The following is a 25,647-nucleotide window of genomic DNA, read 5'->3' on the forward strand; positions in this document are numbered from 1 at the left end:
AGAATTTTCATTTTTGGGTGAACTATCCCTTTAAGAAACTCAAGGGTTCTTTGCATGAGTTTGCAGTTCAGACTTTTTTTTCTTTTTTCTTTTTAACCAAAAATATCTTTGATATTGCTTGCAATAATCTCCCCCTCACAGGAACACGATGTAATCTACGGACAACAAGTGCTTTGTGCCAAACAGAGCTGTGGTTTCCAATTTTTGCAAAATAATTTCCTGTCTGATATCTGTTATGACCTTTAACATCTCTGCGTTTAACTTTTAAGTGCAGACTTTAATGCCGTGAATTCCAGTCAGACCATTAATCTCCTGAAGTTCCTCCTATTGGTTTACAGGCAGCCGTGATTTTGCACTGGTAAGCTTTTCCCCGATTTGTTTGACAAAGATGCTGAAGATGATAATTTTCACCACATCCAGTGACGCAATCCAATGCTTAATCTCCATTGCAACATGACCCAATGCAGTCTGAAGCTTTCAGTGAATGCTTGTCAAAGGGAAGCTGTGAGTGATTTGATACATTTCCTTTGTGAGGATTTCTGGTTGAAGTGATCTGAAGACAGACACTAAAATGTGATGATAAAACCAAAGCAGAGCGACTGCACGCAAACATCCGGAATCCCTGCCTCATGCGATAATGAGAGTTTGAGCAGGTCTTAATTCTCACAGATGGGATCTGTCGATAGCAGATTAATGAAAACTAGGTTTGTGTGTTTGTAATGCATGGACAGCAAAACCCTGAGGCATAAGAACAAGTCATGTTGAGTCTGGCATAACTGCCCAAAAGTAGCCATGCTACAACCTTAGCAGCATTTTTTTTTCAGTAGCCTAGCATGGAGTGTAGCTTTTCCAGTAATTTGCAACACAGGAGAATTCTGTCATTTTTGTAATTTTTCTACCACAGTGTGGTTGTGGTCAATGTCATGTATTTAAAGGCATTCTGTGATGGACATGACTAGGGATGGGAATCGAAAACCGGTTCCACTCGAGAACCGGTTCTAAATTTTACGATCCATCGATATTGTATGCCCTCGACGTTAACGAGTCCTCTTATCGATGCTCCTGCTCTGAGTCAGCCATAGTATGTACAGACCGTGAACTCACAACTGTCCCTTTTGTCCTTTATAAAGCACCATAGCACCGCGTCCAAAGATAATCTTTGTCCTGCAAAGTCTTATTTGATCAGTGAGTAAAATTGTCTCTCTCTGGTAATGTAGATGAACCGCTGCGCTTGTGACAGGGCGCATGTTAAACTGATCGAGCAGAGAGAGAGAGAGAGAGAGCCCCGGTCGCGCGCACGCACTCTCTCTCTTCGGAGCAAGGCGAAAGTAGGCTTCACCGTCTAAAAACTAAGCGCTGTCTTCCTCTCTCCCTCGCACATATTAATCAAAATAAACGACACGATGGTAAGGTAGGGAGACTAAAGTTTTTGTGGAGCATTCGGAGATTTGTTTTTCCTGAATTGCCGCTGGGTGTGAATTGTGCTAAAATACGTTGCCTTATCTTCTCTGAAAAGTCTTCCGCACATTCAGCTGACATAATCACACTTCAAATAAACGAAAAAAAAAACGATCCAGTGATGAAATGTTTTCTGTGATGACACACATCTTGTGGGATGTCCCAACTGGCGGGATAATCACACAACGCGCACACGTCCGATAATGACACGTCCAATTCGCGAACTAATGACTCATTTGAACCGATTCGTTTTAATGAATGGTTAAAACAACTGATCTTTCCAACACTGAACTCACGGGACGTTTAATCGGTGTATAACTAATCGGTAACACTTTACAATAAGGTTCCATTTATTACAGAAATTACATAAAAAGTACAGTTTGCTTAGTCAAGTGTAAGCATTAAAACGACTTGTTTTCCCCCCGGAAAAAGACTACTTTTTCCCACACAGTGCTATCAGGAATCGATAAGAGAATCGTTAAAGAATCGGATCGATAAGCAGAATCGTTAGTGGCATTGATATTGATAAAATCTTATCAATTCCCATCCCTAGACATGACAGTGATGGAATTTACATTTGAAACACTTTTGTAGGCTGATTTTACAGTAGGCTATATCTAGCATTTTATGTATCATAAATACACAACTACATTTTCACACTTTTTGCATAATTTGACAAAATAATAGCTTCAGTGGGAATCACACACACATAAAATTATAATTTATTATTTTTTACAACTTTATAATGTCTTAGTCCTAAATACACATTATTAAATAATATAAATGTTTTAATTTGTTTTGCATCAGTTGATAAAAATGCAGTTTGATTGAAAATGCCAAAATAAAAATCCTGTATATAACTGAAATTTGCACTGATACTGTTGTCTCCTTTTAGGGGATAAAAACATTACTGGGACAAAATACTAAATAAAATGTACACTACCATTCAAAAATTTGGGTTCAGAGTATAACACCTGTCCTAGCATCCCTTCATTGGCTTCCAGTCAAATTTAGGATTAAGTATAAGATGTTATTATTTGTTTTTAAGGGCTTAAATGGGATGGCACCAAGTAACATTAGTGAACTTCTTCAGCAACATAATATGTCCTCTAGGCCTTTAAGATCTGTACAAAGGTTTCAGCTACCTAACTCGACTAAAATCAAAAGGAGACAGTGCCTTCTCTGTTGCAGCTCCTTGTTTATGGAACAGTTTACCCCTCCACGTTAGATATTGTGCCACCCTTGATGCATTTAAATCTCATTTAAAGACTCATCTCTTATCTCTTGCATTTGATTGTAATTCTTTTTTGTAATTGTTTTATACTTTGTTTTATAATCTTAGATTGTATGTGTTGGGCTGTATATAAAGCACTTTGGCCAAATGTGCTATACAAATAAATGTGATTGAATGAAAAGATTTCTAAATAAAAAATATAAATGCTGTTCTTTTGAATGTTCTATTTATCAAAAAATCAGATGATAAGAAATGTTTCTTGAGCAGCAAATCACCATATTAGAATGATTTCTGAAGGATCATGTGACACTGAAGACTGGAGTAATGATGCTGAAAATTCAGCTTTGCATCACTGGAATAAATTACATTTTAAAATGTATTCAAATGGAAAACAGTTATTTTAAATGGTAATAATATTTCACGATATTAGATTTCACTGTATATATGATCAAACCTTTGAACACTTTCATTTTTTTTCTTCAAACATCACGTGTCTCGTTCATATCAAGCACGGGGTTTGCTCAGCTCTTTTCCTAAAAGTGTCAGCTTTTCCAGTAACACGCTATATTGCTGTTAATAGATTCACTGTTGTTACTTACATTTTGTTAGTAGCTTGTAATGTAGCTAACTACATTTTGAAAAGGTTTTTAAATAGCTTGTAGCTTAGAAAGCATTGGTGACACATTCTTTGGTTGTGTGCCATGTAACCCCTCATAAACGCATCATTGCTCTGTGAGATTAGCACAAGCACTCCTTTAGTTATCTATTCAAGCCTCTGACTGAGGTGAAGCCAATGTGAGACTCGGGTCATTATGATGTCTCAGAACATCACACCAACTGCATGACATTTCTCTATTAATACACTCGATAAACTCAATGCAGCTGTCAATGTGAAAATCTTTGGCTCTGTCTGCTTTCGGAAATAATTGCCTATTTACAAACCCACTGAAGTGTTTCGGCACAAATAGAGTATAAAATGCAAGCCTGATGAGGCAGTGTCAACCCTGTCAGTATTGCAGCGAGCCCGGCAGCGTCCTCCTTCGCCACCCTATTTGAGATTTCTGTCACCCCACACGCTTGTCACACAACTGTCGCATTATTCTGTCTCTCTCTTGTCTTTCTGCTTGTCACCTTTGGGATATTAGAGGGCGTAATTTGTGCCATTGAATTTAAACTGTGAAAAATGATTTAAGGCCCAGATTCAATCAACCCCAAATTCAGACGAAACTTTTCGTAGAAACCGTCATTGCAAACGAGTGTGTTCAGAGTACGGACAAAATTTTTGTGAGGCAGAACTTACATTCCAGAACAGGAATTTACATTTGAAAATTTTTTGCAATGAAATGGCCAACACAAACAATGAAAGAAAATATTTTCAGACTTTTTCCATTATTTGACAAAATGCAGCTTGATTTGGAAATTACATTACTTTGTGTGTGTGTGTGTGTATGTGTGTGTGTGGCTGTGGGTGTGTGTTTATTTTATGATAAATGTCTTTATTTAAGATTGAAAGTATAGTTCTGGAAAAGGTTCAAACAATAAAATTAAATCTGTCATTTTTATAATAACTCTTTTTGTGTTCTACGGGGAAAAATTTCAATGATTTTGGACTGAAATGAGTGTACCTGTAAGGACAGACTTTTCAGTTTAATGCCTGCTACAGACTGTGCCATTTCTGCAATCCTATAAGATCATTACAAGTCACACTGTAAACTTGGGTACGTACAACATTTATGTAGACTACGCTGATGACACCTATTGAATTATAGGCTACGCAAATTAGTAAAAGAATAAAATGTCATCAGCAGGTGCTAGTGGTAAACTAATAGAGCAAGATGAATCGCACTTTGACAATTGTGGTTTTTAATGTGCACTGAAAAAAGGGAGGAAGCGAAAGAGGAGAATATGGACATGGTCATTGCTAGGGAAAAGAGGCCAACTGATAATTTTGCAAATTGAGCTTGGTAAGATTTAGCGCCATGATGATCAATATGCCATTTCATGTTGCATTTTTTTTTTGTCTAGTCAGCAAACAAACTGAGATGAGCATGCTGTTGACACTGTCAGAAAATGATCGCAGGCTGTCTTTTGTCGTAAGACCGTCAACGGTCATCTTTGAACCCCTCTCTCTGTACGACGTAAGACCACAGAAACTGCCACGATTGGTCTTTCGTCTTTTAATCTTTCTTCTGGGACTGCCCAAAATCATACAATGTGTACCGGACATAAAGCAAATAAACAGCGGAAGGTGCAGCTCGATTGGATTGACCAACAATAATGTCATTATTGTCATAGTCATTTACACAAATATGTTTTACCTACATTAACTATGCATCTTAAAAAGATACAAAAAATCTCTCTCAAAAAAATTAAAATAATAATAATACCGGGGTAGGCCTACATGTTTGTTCCTGGATGCTGTTCTAGCAAATTGAAGGTTTCCTCTCAGCATAAATGACGGGGAAACAGCCAAAATGCGTTTCCACCTACTATCACTGCTCCCCTCTTACCGAGTTCTCCCCTCGTCACAAGCGATGAATCCAAATCTCATCTTTTTTTGCACTCTGCAACAGCCTCCCTAACGCAATATTACCACTATCAATTGACTATTTGTGTTCGCTCATTTGCAATTTGGACTTTTATTTACACAGTAAATTTTTTTGAAGAGGAAGTCTGGAGACTGGTACATTTCTCTGTGTCAGAAGCACAACATTTTTCAAAATTAAATGTTTAATGGTTCATTAATAGGTCATGATTTAGCTCTGATAACTGCTGAAGGAAGCACTCAAACAGATCTATTATACTCATGGGCATCCTCTGAATAATCCGGTGGCTCTGCTCTAAAACCCACCCATGTCGATCCTGTAATTTTTGCTTTATTATATCCTCTTTACCTGTATACCTCTCTCCAGGGTTTCTTAAGCCTTTCTCGTTCCCTGGCAGGTGTAAGGAACTCAGCTTTTTGGAAATATTAATAATCAATAATATCTTGTTATTATTAATTATAAATATTTGGGTCAGTTAATTGGATTAACTTGATGTGGCTGAATTAATATTACAATCAATTAATCAGTTCTTCCAACGAACTATTTTGATTATTAATTTATTCTAATAAAGGGCCACCGAAGAATAATTATTTCTTCGCCTGTACAGTACTTTGAGCCAGTAGCAAAAACCGTGATCGTAAAGTGACTTGTATTGCAAACAAAACAGAACCAACTACATATTATGTACAAGTTTTATTAACTAAATATAGATATTTATATGAATATAAATAAACTAAACAACATACACACATGAATACATAAATAGGTTAGTGATAGGATGAAATTGGAAACCGGAAGAGGGTCTATGAGAAGAACCATCAGAATTTCATTTTCACATTTCATTGAATTGAATACTTGCATTTGTAATGGGAACAATTCTTGAAGTTGTTGAAAATTGAAGTCGTTGATGGTTCCGGCAGCGTCAAGTGGAAGTTGGTTGAGCGTTCTCTTTCTCCAGGAACGCATGATTGGAAGTGAGGAAGTCAAAAGGATGGGTGATTGGAGTCGTTGTTGGTTGGAGTCTTTGTTCCAAAACTCCTGAGATTGTCCTTGGTTCTTTGTGAGAGAGTCTTCTCTCTCCTGCCTGAGCCCACCTCTGGTTGGAATCGAGGCCTGCTGGGCCCTGGGGGCCCCGTGGAGGGGGCTCCCCAGTCTCACCAGAACAGTGTTGCGGCTGGATGAAAAAACTAAGAGAGGGCGGTCACTGTTGCCTGCCTCTGATATACCCTGAGAAAAGAACCAACCCCTAAGGTTTGAATGGACCTATGAGTAAGGTGACATGTCCGAGAGGGGAAGCGGCTCTTAGTTGATTTATGGTCTTTGTCCCCAGCATGCTTAGACTGTTCATTCAAGCTCAAATAGACATAACAAATTCACATTGCATTCTAAGAGAAGGTGATGTACATCAAAGTGTGTGTCATTAAATGAGGATTAATTTGCTAGGAAGCATGATACAGGTGAGGTTATATTGACCGTTGGGTGGTTGTTCAACCACATACACCCCAATCAAACATACCATGTTGTTATACCTAATAGTACACGAGACAGTAAATCATCACAGTTTCTGTGAGGCATGTTCCTTCATAGATCAGAGTAACACCGCAAAGTTTATTTAATTAAAGATGGTCTCTCTCTCTTAAGCATGTGGCGCATGTGGCCACATTCCTTTGAGGTCGTAAAGTCTGTTATCAGTCTTAAAGTGTTCTGTAACCGGACACCCGGCTGACAAAGTAACTTCATTTGTGAGGTTAGTTTTGGGGGAGAGTTTCATAGACCTTTATATTCATTAAATATAGTGAATATGAATAATTAGTGTGTGTCTGATTGGTCCAGACCCTACACAGGTAAACGTAGGGACATGACAGATGGGCATTTTCACAATTTGGCTGTTTTCTGAACCTCCTACCTGAAGCAGAAATGCAGAACCATTATGATATTCCCAGGTGGCGGCACAACAGGCTGGCGGTGCAGGACTGTCTGTTGCTTTGGTCACTCTACCGTCGCCTAATGCGGTAAATAAGTGAACATTTAAGGTCCTCTTTACTCAAAATACAACACACTTTTGACACTCATGACAAAATATATGATTTGACCAGCTACAACTTAATCTTTCTTCCATTCCTTCCATTGCCTAAACAGCCACTCATATATTTACACCTGGCATTAACATTGGTCAATTAGTGGACAGTGCTAAGATGAAACGCATCTGATCACTGAAACGGCATTTGGAGGTTGTCATTGACATATAGCATATGTTATATAATTGCTAATGTGCCTCAGGAAGCATTGAAGGTCATGCAACATTAATTGTGCCAGGTTATGCTGTAATACAAAACTACTAATATTACAACAAAACAATCAATATGCAGTGACAGCAATGTAAAACAATTCTGACTTTTTTCTCGCAATTGCGACTCTATCTTTTTTTGTTTCCTAGAATTGGGAGATATGAAATTTATATATATATATATATATATATATATATATATATATATATATATATATATATGCTTACCTCAGGTCTTTTTTTTTTGACCCGGGACGTCATTCGAACCCTCCTTCTCATTCAATTTTTAAACCTTCTTAGAATTACTCAATCAATTCATAATAAACAATAGAATTGGATTTTTTTTTATATCAAAGAATGCCTGTTTTCCCATTCATTTTTGGTAAACATTTTATAGGGTTGCTAATGTTAAGGTGTAATAGTGCAAGTATATTTTTTTCTGCCCAACTTTGGTGGCTGAATAAGTGCAATTCACCTGTACTCCACAAGCTGGCAATGTCTGATACACAATTGTGAAGTGAAGTTTCACTCATAGTTACCGCGGGCAGAAAACAAAAGTATAGGAAGCATCATCAGCAAAACCTGAAATGGCTCAGTGATTTTACTGCAGAGCAAGGACTGAATGCAAACTCACTGTCACTTGATGGTGGATCTGGTGAAGAAGCTAGCGATCAAAATATTGATTTTGAAGATGTTGAAAATGATAGTTTTGAGAATATGTTTGAGATCGCAAAATATGAGCCAGACGCTGAATATACTGGGAAATGAGCTCTGGCGAGGTCAGTGATGATGGTATAAAACATCTGCTCAAACTGAACCCTTCCAAGCTCCAAAAGGATATTCTTCTCCATCTCGATATAGATCCGGGTTGCGCTAAAGTCCTGAATATGCATTTAAGGGATATATATATATATATATATATATATATATATATATATATACATTATATATACAGTGTATATATATGCTGTATATACATCATCCTGGCCACCCCTGAGGTATCTTGTGCTATATTACAGAGCCAAAGGCAACAGATACATTCATTCGTTCATTATGAATAGCAAATTGCAACAACAGTAATTTGTTGTGTGTCCTAAAGCACATTTACTTTGTATCAAGTTTCAAGAAGGATATTAGTGCCACTGAGATCCCTTGTTTCACCTTGAACTCAATGGCTTATCCATTTCATGATATAACATGTGAAGATAAATCCGTGTTAAGGCAGATGACATGAGAGGCCATTATTATCGCTCTAAGGTTATAATTTACTACCGAAATCATGCATCCTCATGTTTACTGCTATTTAGAGTAAAATAACCTTGCAGTAAATGTTATGTATTGGAAGGTTAAAGATGTGGATCTAAGCAAAATGGCAAGTAATTGCCAATCACGCTGTCAACTTCTGACGTCTAGACCGAGGAGGAGCGATACTGAATATGAGTTGCAAACCGAACACTGAATATGTAATATAAGGCCTAAAAGAAGTGAAACCTGTGATGTGGGTAGATAGATGGAGGTGAAAGAGGAAGAGAAAAAGACTCTGATGACAGCAGCAAGTAGTTGACAGATGAATGTGAGGTAAATGTACAGGTAGACAAACAACTTATTGACAAAGCGGTTGGTCTATTGATTGACTGCTTGATTGATTGATTGTGGTTTTTTGAGCTAGTTTTCCTGAGTTTCCCATTATTGCTTTGCCAACTCTGAGTTTTACCCACACCCCTTGAGGACTTTTGATAAATTAGGACTATAATTTGGTTATTTCTGGAGTAGAAGCTAATTTTTCGTCTGCCTTCAGCTCTGAAAATATGAATTTGGCCTTAAGTAAGTTTGCTATTTTGATTAATTTTAATCATGTTTTTCATTTTACTAAAAAATAATGAGCGGTTTTGATATGTATTCTTTGTGTTTTGAACAAAACTATGTCAATTAATTAAAGGCAATCAGGAAAAAATGGAGTTGTTCCACCTGAGGTCCTAACTTTTGGATCTGAATAGTATTAATTACTTCAAAAGTTTTCATTGTTTTCAAGCTTTCAAGTTTACTTCATTGTTTCTGCCATAAATTATTACATTGTTTACATTAGTACATTTTTAGCTAGCTGTGATTTTTATACTGTATGTCTGAAATGCATAACTTGATAACAGATCACTCTAAATTGTAATGTGGACTCATGCATTTTCTGTAAAGCTGCTTTGAAACCATGTGTATTGTGAAAAGCGCTATACAAATAAATGTGAATTAAATTTAATTTAAGAGTGCAAGAACAAAAAAAAAAATTATTTCAGCTTTTTTCGAGTTGTCAGTGAGATGCATCTTGTTGTCGCCTATTTTACCAAGCCGTAGTTGGTGCTTTCACTATTTTGAGTATCTTATTCAGTCTCTTTATTTGGCAGAAGGCTGCTTTTTGACAGAGGGCATTTCTCTGTGGCTTGTGTTTCCAGCTCTGCAAACTCGCTGGTTTGACAATCTCACACATGGAGTCAGACTGAGCTGGGGTTTAATAACAACGGATGTTTATTATGCTATATTTTCTACAGGAACGTTGACAATTGTCAATCTGCCACTTTAAATGCTTGTCCTCTTAGTGCACGATAGATTCTGATTGGCTGTTAATATTTTTATGCTCATCAGCTGGAAAAAGTTATTCTGAAGTAATTCCAATGATTATCGTTTCTCTGTACCATTATCATTAAAGTTGTGGTGTGGACTTTGCTATTCTTTTATATTTAGAATGATTTTTTCTAACTATGTCTTTATCGTTGTAATTATAATCCTTGGTGTGAACGGGCCTTAACTCCTCCCGTTGAGGGTGAATGATTATAATACAGGCAACATAAACATTTCTGGACCATGTCACTATTATTAGTTAGAGGACCGTTTATAGGATGTTTTAGCTGTTTACAATTCTGTATGACTGAAAATTCAATATTGCAAATAGCTGAAAAACGTTTTTTTTTGGAAAGCACATGGGTGCACATACTTACTGTAGCTGCAGAGCAAAGGAAGGGCAAACTGAGTTTTCTGCACACCTCCTGGCATAGTTTTCACAGCACAAATGGCAGCTTGTTTACCAGCTGACAGAATAGTTGCTCTCATTTTTTAAACTACCTGAAGTGAATTTCTCAAACAATCCTGCCTTTTAAGGACTTGACATCCAAACAAGTTGCATTTTGGTGGCTTGTCTGTTAACTCCGTACTAGTAACATTGTCATACTGACTCACACCATTCTTAATACCCTTACAAATCACTGTGGTACTGTGGTAGAAGAGAATTGCAAAAAAAAAAAAAAATTGTTTAAAGTCACTGCAGACCTGCAAGTACAGAGACTTGCTACTGCCAGTACATTCACAGACATGCTGCCGTGAACAAGTAAGACATGCTGCTGCTGCACATACTATAACATACATGAAACAACACCCGTAGCAGATCTAAACACGTGGAGCTGGGGAAGGTAGAGGGTTTCTGAAGTGCGCTGCAGACTGCTTACAGTAAACAATGCCAAGTATTTGAATGATGACCTGCAAGCTCATTGGCTGCTGATGCCACATCAACCAATCAGCTGCGTAGGTAACAATGGGATCGCTAACAAATTGAGTTAAAGCTGCTGACTGTACATGACTGTCTAAACAATAAAAATACCATAATATGTTTGCAGATATTTAGGAAACATGCTAAGTTTACATACTCGTTTCTGTGAAAAACAATGCTACAGGCAGATATTTTACTTTGAAATGTGCATTCCTTGTTGGAATGTCTGTTTTTGTTTTGGTCTGTGTGATTCCGCTCACTGCCAAGGTACCTTAAAGGAACACACCGACTTTTTGGGACTTTAGCTTGTTCACCTTATCCCCCATGGTTAGATAAATCCATACATACCCTTTTCATCTCCATGCGTGCTGTAACTATGTCTGACGCACCGACCGCTAGCCTAGCTTGGGTGGTGATGGCGCAGTGGATAAGACACATGCCCTTGGTGTGAGAGACCCGGGTTTGAATCCACTCAGAGACACCAATGTGTCCCTGAGCAAGAGACTTAACCCCTAGTTGCTCCAGAGGCGTGCAACCTCTGAAATATAGCAATTGTAAGTCGCTTTGGATAAAAGCGTCAGCTAAATGAATAAATGTAAATGTAGCTTAGCACAAAGACTTGAAGTAAATGGATCCAGCTAGCATACTGCTCCCAATAGGTGACAAAATAACGCCAACATTATCCTATTTATGTTTTGATTTGTATAGTCACAGTGTGTACAAATAACAAGGTCATATGAGACACAGCCATCTTTTAACTGTATACATCCTGGGAGCTATATTCTCAGAAGGCGAAGAACTGCTACTTGGGCAGAGTGATTAGAAGTAGAAGTAGTAGAAGAAGAAATTTTTTATTGTCATTGCCCAAGAAATGAACAACGAAAATTTAGAAGCAATTCATCTAGTACACATAAATATAACTTTAAAAGGCAAGCAAGAATGTAGCTTCGTAAAAATAAAATAAAAAATAAAGATAATAACACACAAGACAAAAATAGAATATTTTGTACACTGAAATGTAAACATTTTCCACATGGACCATATTGTGTGTGTGTGTGTGTGTGTGTGTGTGTGTGTGTGTGTGTGTGTGCGTTTATGCGAATGTATGTGTGTACGGGTGGGAAACAGTTAGTGACCATGTGTGTTCACTATGGTGATGGCTTGTGGAAAGAAGCTATTTCTGAATCTATTTGTTCTGGTCCTGATTGACCTGTAGCGCCTGCCAGAGGGCAACAGCTCAAACAGGGGGTAGGCTGGATGGAAATAGTCTTTGGTGATGGCCTTTGCTCTATTGAGGCAGCGGGATGAGTAGATGTCCTTTAGGGAGGGAAGGGTGCAGCCGATGATTCTCTGTACGGTATTTATCACTCTCTGAAGCTTCTTCCGTTCTGCCTCTGTGCAGTGAGAAAACCATACTGTAATGCAGTACGTTAGAATGCTCTCGACGGTAGAGTGGTAAAAAGTCACTAGCAGCTCCTTTCCAACATTGTTCCTCCTGAGGACTCTCAGGAAGTGCAGACGTTGGTGTGATTTTTTAAAGACAGCAATGGTGTTTATTTTCCAGGAGAGATCGACGGAGATTATAGTGCCCAAAAAAGTGAAAGCGTGGACCCTCTCCACGCAGTCTCCATTGAGGAAAAGAGGTCTCAAGTCTGCCCGGTGTTTCCTGAAGTCCAGGATAATTTCTTTGGTTTTTTTGGTGTTTATAGTCAGGTTGTTTTCCAGGCACCACTTGGACAATTCCAGAACCTCGTCTCTGTAGGCTGACTCAACCCCACCACCATTGTGTCATCTGCAAACTTCAGTATGGTATTACTGTTGTGAATGGGTCTGCAATCGGCAGTGTAAAGGATGTAGAGCAGCGGACTCAACACACAACCTTGTGGGGAACCCGTGCTCAATAAACAAGTAGAGGAGCGGTTGTCTCCAAGTTTTACTGACTGTGGTCTGTTTGTGAGAAAATCTTTTATCCATGAACAGGTGAGTGGGTGGAATCCCAGATCAGACAGTTTGCTGATCAGGATGTCGGGGACGATAGTGTTGAAGGCTGAGCTATAATCAACAAAGAGCATCCTGACATAGCTCTCTCTATGCTCCAGGTGGCTCAGCGCCGTGTGTAGAGTGATGGCAATAGCGTTCTCAGTTTCCCTATTTGCCTTGTAGGCGAATTGATAAGGGTCAGACGAGGGAGGGAGGCAATCTTTGATGTGACCCAAGACTAACCGTTCCAAGCATTTGGTGATGATTGGTGTAAGTGCCACTGGGCGGTAATCGTACCGCCCAGTGCCGTACCGCCCATTAGCGCAACACTCTGAGCGAACTCTCTGCTCCTCACCACGGGGCTTCTCAGGTGCTGGGAGCAAATCACTCCACCCAAGTAGCAGCGCTTCGCCTTCTGAGAATATAGTTCCCAATATGTATACGGTTGTTTTGTAAAAGCACAATGAGCGTTGCTAAAAGTATTGCTCTTACCTGTTCGACTAATGATGTTTCCCTGACACCCTCTGTAGTCCCATTTAGCCACTTGTTACCAATAGCATTTAAGACACATAACATGAATCATGAGTGGGGTCTTTTATGTCGTAAAATAAAACGTAAAAGTATCTTGAGCTTGTGTTCAACAAAAAGACCTTATTTCAGCTATTTAACCAAAAACCCATTGACTTCGGGGCAATTGAACCGGAAGTGCTTGAATGCTAACTCGTTTCTGGGTTTTGGCCTAAAAAAATGCGTCAGCACTCTATTGCTGTGATTGCATCTGATTGCATGTGAGTGACAGGTTGTCCCGCCCTCACGCCAATAAACAAGCCGCTGCAAGAGGGAGGGGAAGTTATTTTGATTAAAGATTACAAGGGCACATGAAAAAAAATATGTGCATGGATAAACATTTTATAATAAATACTGCAATATTCCCTAAAAACATGAATTGTCAATTTTTGTTTCATGGGGACTAAAGATTGTGATAATTGTATAAAAAACAGTGTGGATGTGCAGTTGCACTGACTTTAAACAAACTGTTTTTTCAAACAGAGATGCTGCTTTTTTGATAAATAACAGCAGAACACAATGACCTCAAAATAAACCTCAGATTGTTTTTTGTTTTTTTTGGATGATACAATCACATCTGTACTCTACATCTGTAAATTTCAATGACATGAAATGGTAGTAGCTGTAAAATACATGGGTCAGGCAAGTGCATGTGAGCATTCTGTTCCAGAACAGTAAACACTTTATTAATCAGAGACTGTATGTTTTTTTTAAATCCCATAGAAGCTATACAGTATAAGAAAAAAGGCAAGCGCAAATGCTGTTATATTTTTAAAGCAGCTGATGTCACATGTTGTGTGTACGCAATTGATAAAGTAAAAAAAAAAATTGCAATTGCATTTTAAGTTTGACCACGATATGCTTTCCGTAGTCGTCTTTAGTGGAAATATTTCGCAGTCGCGCTAGCGTGTGTGTACTTCTCTGTGTGGGTCTTATCTCTTTCTGGTAAGATGACCACAGGGTCTAATTTGATGAAACCTGTATAATTTCAGGTGCAATTTGATTTTCTCCATGTCAAGTTAATGTTATGCTAATATCTGATAATGTTACATTTTCTGTTAAAGTCTCCATGAAATCAAAATTTTAGTTTTTTTTGTCTTTTAGTATGAATAGCCTGTATATGAATTTCTGTTGTATATAAGCTAGTGTGCTCCAAAACAATGACAAATTTCACATTCAGAAGCTAAGATGTCAAAACGTAGTCTCTCACTTCCGCCAACATTAATCAATGATTTTGATGACATCACTCCACACTTCTGCTTCTCATCAGATTTCCTTTCCAATCACATGCTTTTTAGAATCTAAAGTGTAACTTTATGTCTACTAACTTTAACTTTTATGTCTAAAATAAACTGCGGCTAAAATCAGTCACTTGTTCACACAATTACTATTTTCTATTCTTTAATGTTTATTTATTTAATTTGTTTATTATATTATTATATTATATATTGTGTGTTTGTGTGTGTGTGTGTGTGTGTGTGTGTGTGTGTGTGTGTGTGTGTGTGTGTGTGTGTGTGTGTGTGTGTGTGTGTGTGTGTGTGTGTGTCCTGCTTTTCGCCCCATCAGTCAAATCCTCGATGCACTCCACAATTGTTCACTCGAGATCCGCTCCGACCTATCCGTATTCGAGTCGTTTAGTCCAGTGCGTGAGACCGGTTTAGTGAACCGGTTCAAATGATTCATCGAAAAGATTTGACTCAGAAGAACGATTCGTTCACAGATCGGACATCGCTAGCAGACGCGTTGTAAGCACAAGAAAGGGGGTGCTGATCTCAGGAGCGTGTTATCACCACAGGACTGAAGCAAACCAAACGGATGCTTAACATACAGTTATTTTGCATAACTTTGTTCTATAATCTAAACCCGCGTTTTTGTGTTTCTCAATGACTGGATAGGGAAAGTTTCATATCTGAGGAGGAATAACGTTACCTGCCAACTAACGGAACGCATCATCCGCAAACCGTCACACCTTCGCCTCTGTATTTGAGAGCGTGGAGGACATCGGATCTGGTTTCGGACTGCATTTTCTTGTTTTGTTTCTTTTTGGGGTGAGGGTCAAGTCCCTTGAAGTACGTATATTTGTTTTCTACAAAATGAGTGTGGATCTCTAGTTCTGTGCCCCGGTTTTCAGTAGGTTTGTGCGGATCGTTTTGTGAAGTAGTTTTAGTTCCCCTAGACTGTTGTGCTGTTTCATTTTTCTCTTTCTTGGATGCTGGAATTTAAGACTGACAGTTCCATTCTCTCCTCATGCCTATGAAAACAACTCTCGGATGGTAAGGATTCCAGAGAATGGTAAATGATCGATGGAAAATCATGAACAGTGTTTCAGAACTCGAGGATGGTCAGCAGCATAAATCGCAGGTATGTTGCACGCGCATCATGTAGGAAAGCTATTAGACCCGTGTCGATGCATTTATGATGCTCAGGCATGTCTAAAACTATGAATATGATCAAATGCAGTCACATTTCTTTTTTTATATCCAATAAATACATTTAAAAACAACGGGGATATTACTCGGTGCTGAATATTTTGAAACGCATGCCACTATTAACAAATCCCAAATAGGCTACATGGACATTGTTGAATAAACTATTTATTTAAATAAATATAATTAGAGAAATTTCAGTAGGCTATTTGTCATCTTTACTATTCTGTGTCTTCTAAGTAATTGTTGTGGATCAGACAGTGTTGCCTTGAAAGAGATTTAAAAGTATGACTTTAAATAATACATGAATATATATTATTGAAGGACTTTTTTTGTGTGTGCACCTCATTTATAATTGCCTAACTGTATGTATGTATATATATATATATATATATATATATATATATATATATATATATATATATATATATATATAATTTTGGCCAAAATGTAAAGTACTATTTTATATATATATATATATATATATATATATTGATATCTAGAGAACCAAGTGGTCTGTACTAGTGCTGACAAACAGTATGCAGTACAATTTAGTGACAACAAATACAATTTACAAAAGTAGATGAATTCAAAAGAGTACTTGCTTCACACAGTATTTACTAAGAATCAATACATTTTGGTAAATTTTGTAACCAACACTCGACCGCTTCTGTTAATCGCTGGTGGATGCTGATAATACCTAAATATTGACAGATTCATGGGCTTAATATAAGTTTATTGGCAGTAAAAAATAAGCCCCTTTATCTCTCAAGCATTCAGAGTGATATAGTATGAGTGCCAGATGATAGCATGCCCTCTGTACACAAGGGAATATATTTGTTTCTATTATGCAGCTCACACAGAACTCCGGGATTAAGCTCAGCCCCTCCATGTATGAGCAACTGCATGTCTGCCAGAACATTTCACTCATGACTGGTGGAAGTTCATGCATTCACTGCAGAGAGAGAGCACATCACAGATCGGCATGCAGAAGTGTGTTGCATCTTTGATTTCTTTATCTCTCTCTGTCCTTTTCAAAGCTCTCGCTGTTGCCTGCATTTCACAGCAACTGTAATCTGCTGTGAGCATTTAGGGGGAAATGTGCATAACACGCTGTTTATAGCAATCCTGATTATAGAGGTTTTAGGGTGGGATCACGGTTGTAACAGCTGTTTATTATTGCTATCATCCTCATGTGGCATCCTCTAACCTTCTCTCAGCAGGGGTGTGAAGTGTGCATAATACAATGCCCTTTCAGGAATATGTCAAGCCTTGCTTTTGAAGCATCAACATTAACACGAGCCGCTTGTTTAATGGCAGTTCTATATTTTCCTGTCTTATGAAACTGAGTCATTTTATCACACTGCACAACCAAATATGTCGTGCCAGTTTATCAAACTGCCTGGGCTTGTTTGCTTTAGTGCTGTTGTAAGTTATTTTAGGGGTTGTTAATTAATCAACGTGAATTCATCTGCCATCCATTTCTGACTGATGTTTATTAATAAAATATTCGTTTGGGAGCGGGAGTGAGAGGGGAGGGGTGTGATCTCATGGGACGAATAAAACCGTTCACCTGCTGTGCTGGAGCGTTCAGAATTTGATGGACACGATTTGTAATTTCTCATGCTGCTCTTTGTGCCTTGATTTTATTTTTTTTCAGTTGAGTATAGTAGGTGAAACCCCTGGCCTGTTGTGCAGCTGTAAAAGCGAGTTAAAAATAGGCTTAAGGGTCTTTGTTAGACAGGCGTACAGGTAAAATAAGGATATGTTTTGCTTTTCCTTTAGTAATGTGATGTATGCTGTGTGTGTTATGTAAGGGCCACACAAGTCACAGTAACATAATTGTATGGTCAGATGGACTCATTAGCTCCTTGTTCCTCAAATGCTGGGGATTTCTTCACTGTTGGCCCACCCGTGCTATGCTTTAAAGTCCACCCCTGCAGACACACACGATCACACATGCTGGATAAAAAATAGCTGCTGTGAACTCCTTTCCTGTTGTTATCTACTGGCCTTCATGTCTTTCCAAACCAAAATGATTTTCTTTCTTATTTAGAAGTTGAAATTGCTGTTTTGCATGGAATGAAAGTGAATTGTCACCAAAAGGGCCATAAAAATAGCCCATACAAATTGTGCACTATAATAAAAAGGGCCATTCACAATCATTTTAATAAGGTGCACTCTTAAAAGTAAAGGTTCTTTATTGTCATCTATGGTTCCATGAGGAACCTATAACATCGATGGAGCCTTTCCATTGTACAAAGTGTTCTTTATTGGTGAAAAGGGTTCTTCAGATTATTAAAAGGCTCTTTGTTATGGTTATATTAAGAATTGTTCACTGAAAGGTTCTTTAGAGAAGCAAAAATGGTCTATGGCATCGCTAAAAAAATAAAAACACCCCTTTTATAAACCTTTTTTTAAAAGAGTGTATGTCCACACCACAGCTATAACGATAACGACACTGAGGAACAATATCATGGGAATCACTTTCAGAATTGTTTTTTCAGCTGATGAAGATAAAAACATTGACAGCCAATCAAAATCCACCCAACTTTAAAGAGCTTGGACATTTAAAGTGGCAAACGACATAAGTGCAGCACTTACTTACTAATAAACAGAATGTTATTGTCCATTTATCGCTCTTGGTGTGAACTCTTCTGAATCTCCAATCTCATTCTCGTTCACATATATTCCAAGGTTTGTTAAATATTTTTATTTTCATGTGTCTTTTACCTGATTGCAATATGCCAAATCTGAATATACACATTACACAAAATGAGGTTTGAAATGGATTAGAGAGAATTTATTTTATGTCTTCTGATGAATTATAGTGCACAGTTTGATGGACTACTATTTTTCATAAAGATTTTATGAATTTTTATGTTTCCATCTTGTCATTTTTAGAGCTTGACAGTCCCTGGTCACCATTCACTGTCATTGAATGAGAAAGAATACTGTGAACATCCTGCCAAACCTGTCCTTTTTTTCTCGTTCTGGTTTGGAACGTCCTGGAGACGAGTAAAGAATGACAGAATCTTCGATCTTGAGTGAACTGTCTGTTTCTTTAAGCTGATACTGTATTCTTAACCATGGAAACAGCAGGCTAAAACATCCGTGAATTGTTCTTCAAACTTAAAGGCCATTTAGCTATAAGTGGCTGGAGGGATTGACGATTTCAAAGACTAATAAACATTTCATCCTGTACAGCTGAAAAAAATGAGTAGTGGCCATTATACAGTAACTTGCAGACTTCATCTCAGCACAGGATGCTAGCAGCCACCTAAAGTTAAATAGAGTTTTATCAATTCATTTCCCTCTCAAATGTGTCAAGCTGCTTAAGTTGTAGTAGCTATTAGGATTTGCAAATTGAACAGACTTGCTGACAGCCTGGGTAGCTATTCATCAGGATGAAGTGTAGATGTGGAGGAAACCCAGATACTTTATCTCTTGAGTTAATCTTTAGAGAATCTGGGAAGTCGTGCCCAGCAGTTGTCTGCTTTCTGTCCTGCAATCTCCCATCGGGCACACAGCAATTCAACACGGCCAAACAAAGACAATGTGAGAGATGTTTACCAATTGTTTGCTGGACACAATGGGGATGGGAAGTCCAAACATGTGGGCTGAAATTCATTTCTTCAGGATGCTTGACAAACACGGCACTGCCAATTAAACATTCCTCCAAAAACCTGGAAGCCTGCTGTTCTGTAATGAAAGCTGTAAGCGCTTGACTGAACATAGCCATTATGTGTGTATGGGATAAAACACTGGATACCTAGTGTGTCCCCTAGCTTAATAAGTATGCCCCAGTACAGCTGCAACAACTCTAAAGGCTTGTCACACAAAGATAGATAACTATGATGATAACTATATTAGTGTCTACACCAACATATGACAACATTATGTTTATTAGCATGCGCTGCTGATATTCTCATCTGCCACTTTAAGTGCTCTAGCTCTTTAAAGCAGGATGGATTCTGATTGGCTGTCAAGGTTTTTATCATTCATCAGCTGGAAAAAAAATTGTTGTGAAAGTGATTCCAATGATTTTGTTTCTCTGTGCCATTATTGTTATAGTTGTGGTCTGGACTCTGCTATTCTTTTAAATTTAGAAATATTTTTAAAACTATATCTTCCTCGTTATAGTTGTCTTTGGTGTGAGAAGAGACCTTTAAAACTATGTCCACATTAATTAAAAAAAGTTTCACTTCCTCAATGAAATGTCGGAAAATACTTAAATCCAGGACCGTAACCACCATAGGCAGTACGGTGACAAGTCCACCCCCATAATTGGATATGGCCAAATTGGCCAAATAGACCAAACATATGGTGACTAAGTGCGACCTGGACGCATCAGTGAATGGTGAGATATTTTGCTAAAACAAAAATGATCCTGCAAGAAGAATTACGTGATAACTTGATTATGTCTTGTTTTGTCTTTATCATCTCAGTGAGCTTTATTGAGGGTTTACGCATGCGCTGTAAGGTAAATTTAGCATTTTTCGACGTTTCAGTATGGATGAGAAACTTTTGGAAAACACTTGAAAACACTATTGTGGATGGAGCGCGTTTTGAAATGAAAACTCCGTTTTTTCAAATCTATCCGGGTTATTGTAGACGTGCTTGTCAATTTCACAAGGATGGCAAATCAGATCACAGAAGGCGGGGCTTAATGTTCACTGAAGATGAGTGCGAGTTTCAACACTTTTAGTTCCCTTTCGTTCAGTCACTCCAAGTTACGTCATTTACGAATATCATGCGCAACTCTGCCCCACCACGTTGGTATAAAGGAGGGACGCTGGCAATCTCGCATTATGTTTTTGCTTCGGAGCCAAGAGCTTCTCTTCACTCCTCTGCACGCCTGTATCTGAGATCTTCGATACTATGAGGCGAGTGGCTCTCCAGTGTGTTAGTGCAACGGAACGTTCCAGCGCGATCACATTGCCTGCTGCTGGTCTGTGCATCTGCCAACAGTGTGTGTGCTTCTCCCTGGGCGCTTCATCACTCTGCTGAGCTTTCTTTCTCTCACAAAAAGAGCTTGCAAATGGCACGTCTTTTTCAAGATGCCTCGCCCGTGCATTTCTGGGAGCGGTCGATTTGTTTTGTCATCTGATGGGCACAATCGCTGCCTTGCGTGTTTGGGCTTAGATCATGCTAAGGCAGCGTTTGTGAGTGACTAATGTTCTTATTGTGGGAACATGACCATTGTGTGCTTCGGTCTAGACACAATGACCTCCATGGAGCTAGAGTCCCCTCTGCCACACCCCATTCTATCCCCTCCACGAGAGGCGATACTTTGGCTGGTGGCCAGGGTGACCTGAGGGTTACGGTGTGGAACAAAGCCCAGACAATTCCTCCTCGGGCCACACCCCCCTCTTGTACACTGCAACCCGCGAGTGTGCAAGATGGGATTGCCGGCCGGTCTTCGGACCCGCCCCGTATCTGATTCGGCGATCCAGATGATGAGACGATGTTGATCGCCGCATTACAAGGTGGGCTGGAGTCTTCCAGAGAAGAAGACTTTGCTGTGCTGCCGCCTTCAGGTGTGCCAGCATTGCTCGAGTCTGATCCGGAATTGACAGCCATGCTTTCCCAGGCAGCCGCGAGCATCGGGCTGGAATGGAATCCACCATCCTGTCCCGAGCGCTCGCTCCTGGATGATTGGTTTTTGGTGGCGGCATGTGCTGACACCCGTTAGCACCCACCCCCAATTCGTTTCTTCCCGGAAGTGCACGGAGAGGTCATGAGTTTGTGGAAGTATCCTTTGACTTCTCGCGATTGCTCAGAGGCCTCTTCCGCCTTCTCTACCCTCGATGGGGCCGCAGCCTAAGAGTACACTGGGTTACCCCCTGTGGAGCATTGTCTGGCTAAGCTATTGTGTCCCCAGAGCGCCTCCACCTGGCATGGCGACCCTAAGCACACCTCCAAAGCCTGTAGGTTCTCGTCTACTCCGGTGGTGAAGACCTATAGAGCTGCGGGGCAGGCTGCCTCCTCACTGCATGCTATGGCCATCCTCCAGGTCTACTAGGACAGGGTGCTCACAGACATGCTCGAGGGTAGCGCTGATTCAGTTTGCACGTTCTCCTCCCCGCTTCCGGGGAGTCCGCTATACCATGGTAGGTGGCAATGCCCCTGTCATGCGTGCGGAGGTTGCCGCTCTACTGGCGAAGAGTGCGATCGTGACCGTCTCTCCAGCCGAATTGAAGTCTGGCTTTTACAGCCCCTACTTCATTGTAACCAAGAAAACCGGTGGGTTACGACCAATCCTGGACCTGCGCGTATTGAACCGAACCCTTTACAGGCTTCCATTCAAAATGTTGACAGCCAAACGCATTTCCGAATGTGTTTGTCCACTGGATTGGTTTGCAGCGATCAACCTGAAGGACGCGTACTTTCATGTCTCCATTCTTCCTCGACACAGACTGTTTCTACGGTTTGCTTTCGAGGGACAGGCATACCAGTTCTCCCATTCAGGTTAGCCCTGTCCCTTCGTTTCTTCACGAAAGTCGTCAAGGCAGCCCTTGTTCCACTCCGGCAACATGGGGTTCGCATCTTGAACTATCTCAATGACTGGCTGTTTCTAGCTCACTCTCGAGACCAGGTTTGAGAACACAGGGACATGGTGCTCCGGCACCTCGACTGTTTGGGCCTTTGGGTCAACTGGGAAAAGAGCAAACTCTCCCCCTTGCAGATGATCTCTTTTCTTGGTATGGAAATCGACTCGGTCGCCATGTGCGCACAACTTATGAGCCAGCGCGCGCAGTAGCTGCTGACTTGCCTGAGACAAATCGAGGACAAGAGTGCGGTTCCACTGAAGTTATTTCAGAGGCTCCTAGGGCACATGGCGTCTGGAGTACCTGCCAAGCTGCTCGGACTGCTTCATATGAGACCGCTTCAGCACTGGCTTTGCGATCGAGTCCCGATACCAGTTATTCGGGCCTGTGAGTTCTCCATATGCATCCCGGCCTCTGGTGGGGTCATGTGTATTCTAAGTCCTACCTATGGGTAGGCATTGTGTTACATAGTCCTCCTGGGATATGCCACCCAGTGTACCTTGGTATTCCTGCGTTAAGCCTATCCCTTCGTCCGTGCTAGTCTCATGACGGGGAGCGCAGTCTTGCGCAGGGCACTGGAAGACAGCCGCTGCGGCGTGATTAAATTTGGACGCGTAGTGACCGAACGAAAGGCAAAGTCCCGGTTACGTATGTAACCCTCGTTCCCTGAGGAGGGAACGGAGACGTTATGTCCCTCTGCCACAACCGCTGTACCGCTGGAACGGCCTGGAGTGCAGTCTCGGCTCCTGGTCCTGTCATGAGAGCTCGTCGACTGCACGATTGAGCACTCCAGGGATGTAAATGACACGAAGCGACCTCAGATGCTTCTTACTCCATATGAGATGGCGGGCGAGTTGCGACATGCCGCGGGAGCGTAGACCACCTTGATGGTTGATGTACGCAAAGGTCACAGTGCTGTCCGTACGGACCAATACGTGCTTGCCATGCTGCGGCCCTTTGAGGCAGCCCAGCGCAAGGCGTACTGTGAGCAACTCGAGGCAATTGATGTACCAATGCAGTTGAGGCCCTCTCCACAGACCTGAAACTGCATGCCGTTGTACGTGGCCCCCCAGCCGGTGGCAGAGGGATCCGTGAAGACCACATTATGCCTGGAAACTTGTATATATATATATATGTAAAATAATGCTTCCAAACTTTTGACAGGTACTCTATAAATGCGATGGCACATATGCTCTGTCGCCTCTGTACCACCTCTGTCAATAAAAATAGCACAATCCCCAAAAAATAAAAGCCGTAAAAACTGCTGAATCTTGAACACAACTGGTCAAGCAGCATCAGTTATATTGTGCTGCAGAATAATAGTGCCTCTTTATATTTGTAATAAAATCTTGTTCTGCTCTCCCTTGCATGTGCCTGCTTACACTAATCCAACCTAAAGATTCTCTCAAAGTCATTAAAGAACAAATTACGCCCTCAAAATTTGTACCCTACACAATTTGCATGCTGCAATTTCCAATTGGGAAAGTGAACAAGATCTGAAATACCAAGAGTGAAAAAGTGGTGCAACTGTTTAATGAATTCAATACAGTGTCTTTTGTGTTATTTAGGTTGACTAAAGATGGATGTAAGTCTTTTTTAGGCAATCTCAAAAGCGGAGAAGAAATGTCAAACGAAAGATAAATACCAAAAGGTGTGTCTATAGTCCTGAATTAAATAAAGATGGCTTTTGCAAAATGTCAACAGATCTGACCCAGAGCAAATGTGATTGTTTACTTTTATACCTGGTCTTAAAAATCATTCCTTATTGTTGAATGTGAGAGGGAAGAGACACATTGGGGATCATCCGAAATATGTCAGAGGTTAAACCAGATAACATTCGCTCCATCACAGTGAAAAAACGATCCATGACAGTTTGATATACAGACGCCATCTAGGAGAGCCATTGATGGCCTATAATTATACAACTACTCTTAGAGCGAGCCCCTCGCCTGTGGGACTCCATATATCAGAATTCATACACGCCCAAATAGCCCCACAATCCTGTGATGGATATCCAGCACAGATAACAACAGAGAAGGGAAAGCCATATATCTGTAGGGACTTTATAGCTTTCACATCCATCCACTGTCAATGTGCTACAACCAAGGCCAGAAGACTTTATTATGCATACAGGAAGAAATGAGGTACGACTGAAAGGATAGGGTTGAAATTCTGATAGCATTTCAGGCCACAATAAACACTGAAACACCAGAAAGATGGAACGTGGATGGGTATTAAAAGGCCAATTGTTTGAATTCGAGCCACAGTTGATTGATTTAAACCCATTTTTTTTCCCTGGATCAAACATAAAAAGCAATATGTTATTGTGAGGGAAGATAAACAGCTTTAAGCAGGGTTTTGTCGTTAATATGAGCTGAAAATGCACACAGGAAATGGGAAGCATTTTAAGCTACGTCTACATTAATACGGATACATTTGAAAAAGCATTTTTTTGGCCTTTCAGTCACACTAAGACTGCATTTATGTCCTGCGAAAACTGAGCTATTTGAAGACGCTATCCAAAGTGTGTGTTGTAGTGTGGACATAGGCATTCAAAAATGATAACGCATATAGATATCTATGATTATACAGAGATTTGCCAGCTATGTACTATTCACTTGTTGCCAAAGATTATGTTATTAATGTTACTTTGTACAATCTTCACATTACATTCCAACAAAGCAGACAGAAAATGTACTTGCAATTGCTATCCTGCGTGAAAACATGAGAGCAATTGCATTTTAGGAATACATGGAATGGTGATTGAGTGCGACCTGGACATACCAGTAAGAGGCCGGATATTTTCCTAATAAAATTAATCCGCCAAAAGAATAGTGTGAGAGTTTCATTATGTCTGGTCTCTAGGTATCGTCTCAGTGAGCTTTTATTACGTTTTACACATGTGGAGTAACATGATTTAAAGGGATAGTTCACCCTAAAATTAAAATTCTGTCAGTATTTACTCCAACCCCGTAAGACCTTCATTAATCTTCGGAACACAAATTAAGATATTTTTGATTAAATCTGAGAGCTGGATCACTCCTCCATAGGCTTCTAAGGGATTGA

At 39.9% G+C, this 25,647-nt stretch overlaps 1 protein-coding gene across 5 annotated transcripts in view; it reads left to right on the plus strand.

The window, feature by feature from the left end:
* The first annotated feature begins 302 nt into the window (after nucleotides 1-302).
* Nucleotides 303-25,647, plus strand: part of fibcd1a (fibrinogen C domain containing 1a) — a 148,363-nt gene continuing 123,018 nt past the window's right edge. For 2 of the 5 annotated variants that reach the window (XM_077224221.1, XM_077224223.1), the window contains exons 1-2: nucleotides 15,536-15,673; nucleotides 15,883-15,965. In XM_077224221.1, coding sequence (XP_077080336.1) covers nucleotides 15,894-15,965 — 72 coding nt within the window. In that variant the 5' untranslated portion in view covers nucleotides 15,536-15,673; nucleotides 15,883-15,893. Of the gene's footprint in view, nucleotides 359-15,304; nucleotides 15,966-25,647 lie in introns of those variants that run through there. The other 3 variants (XM_077224225.1, XM_077224224.1, XM_077224222.1) reach the window with 3 other exon arrangements.

The sequence above is a fragment of the Siphateles boraxobius genome, unplaced genomic scaffold (assembly GCF_051911475.1).
Source record: "Siphateles boraxobius isolate OS27281-9 unplaced genomic scaffold, OSU_SipBor_1 9, whole genome shotgun sequence".
In the NCBI taxonomy this organism is placed as follows: Eukaryota; Metazoa; Chordata; class Actinopteri; order Cypriniformes; family Leuciscidae; genus Siphateles; species Siphateles boraxobius.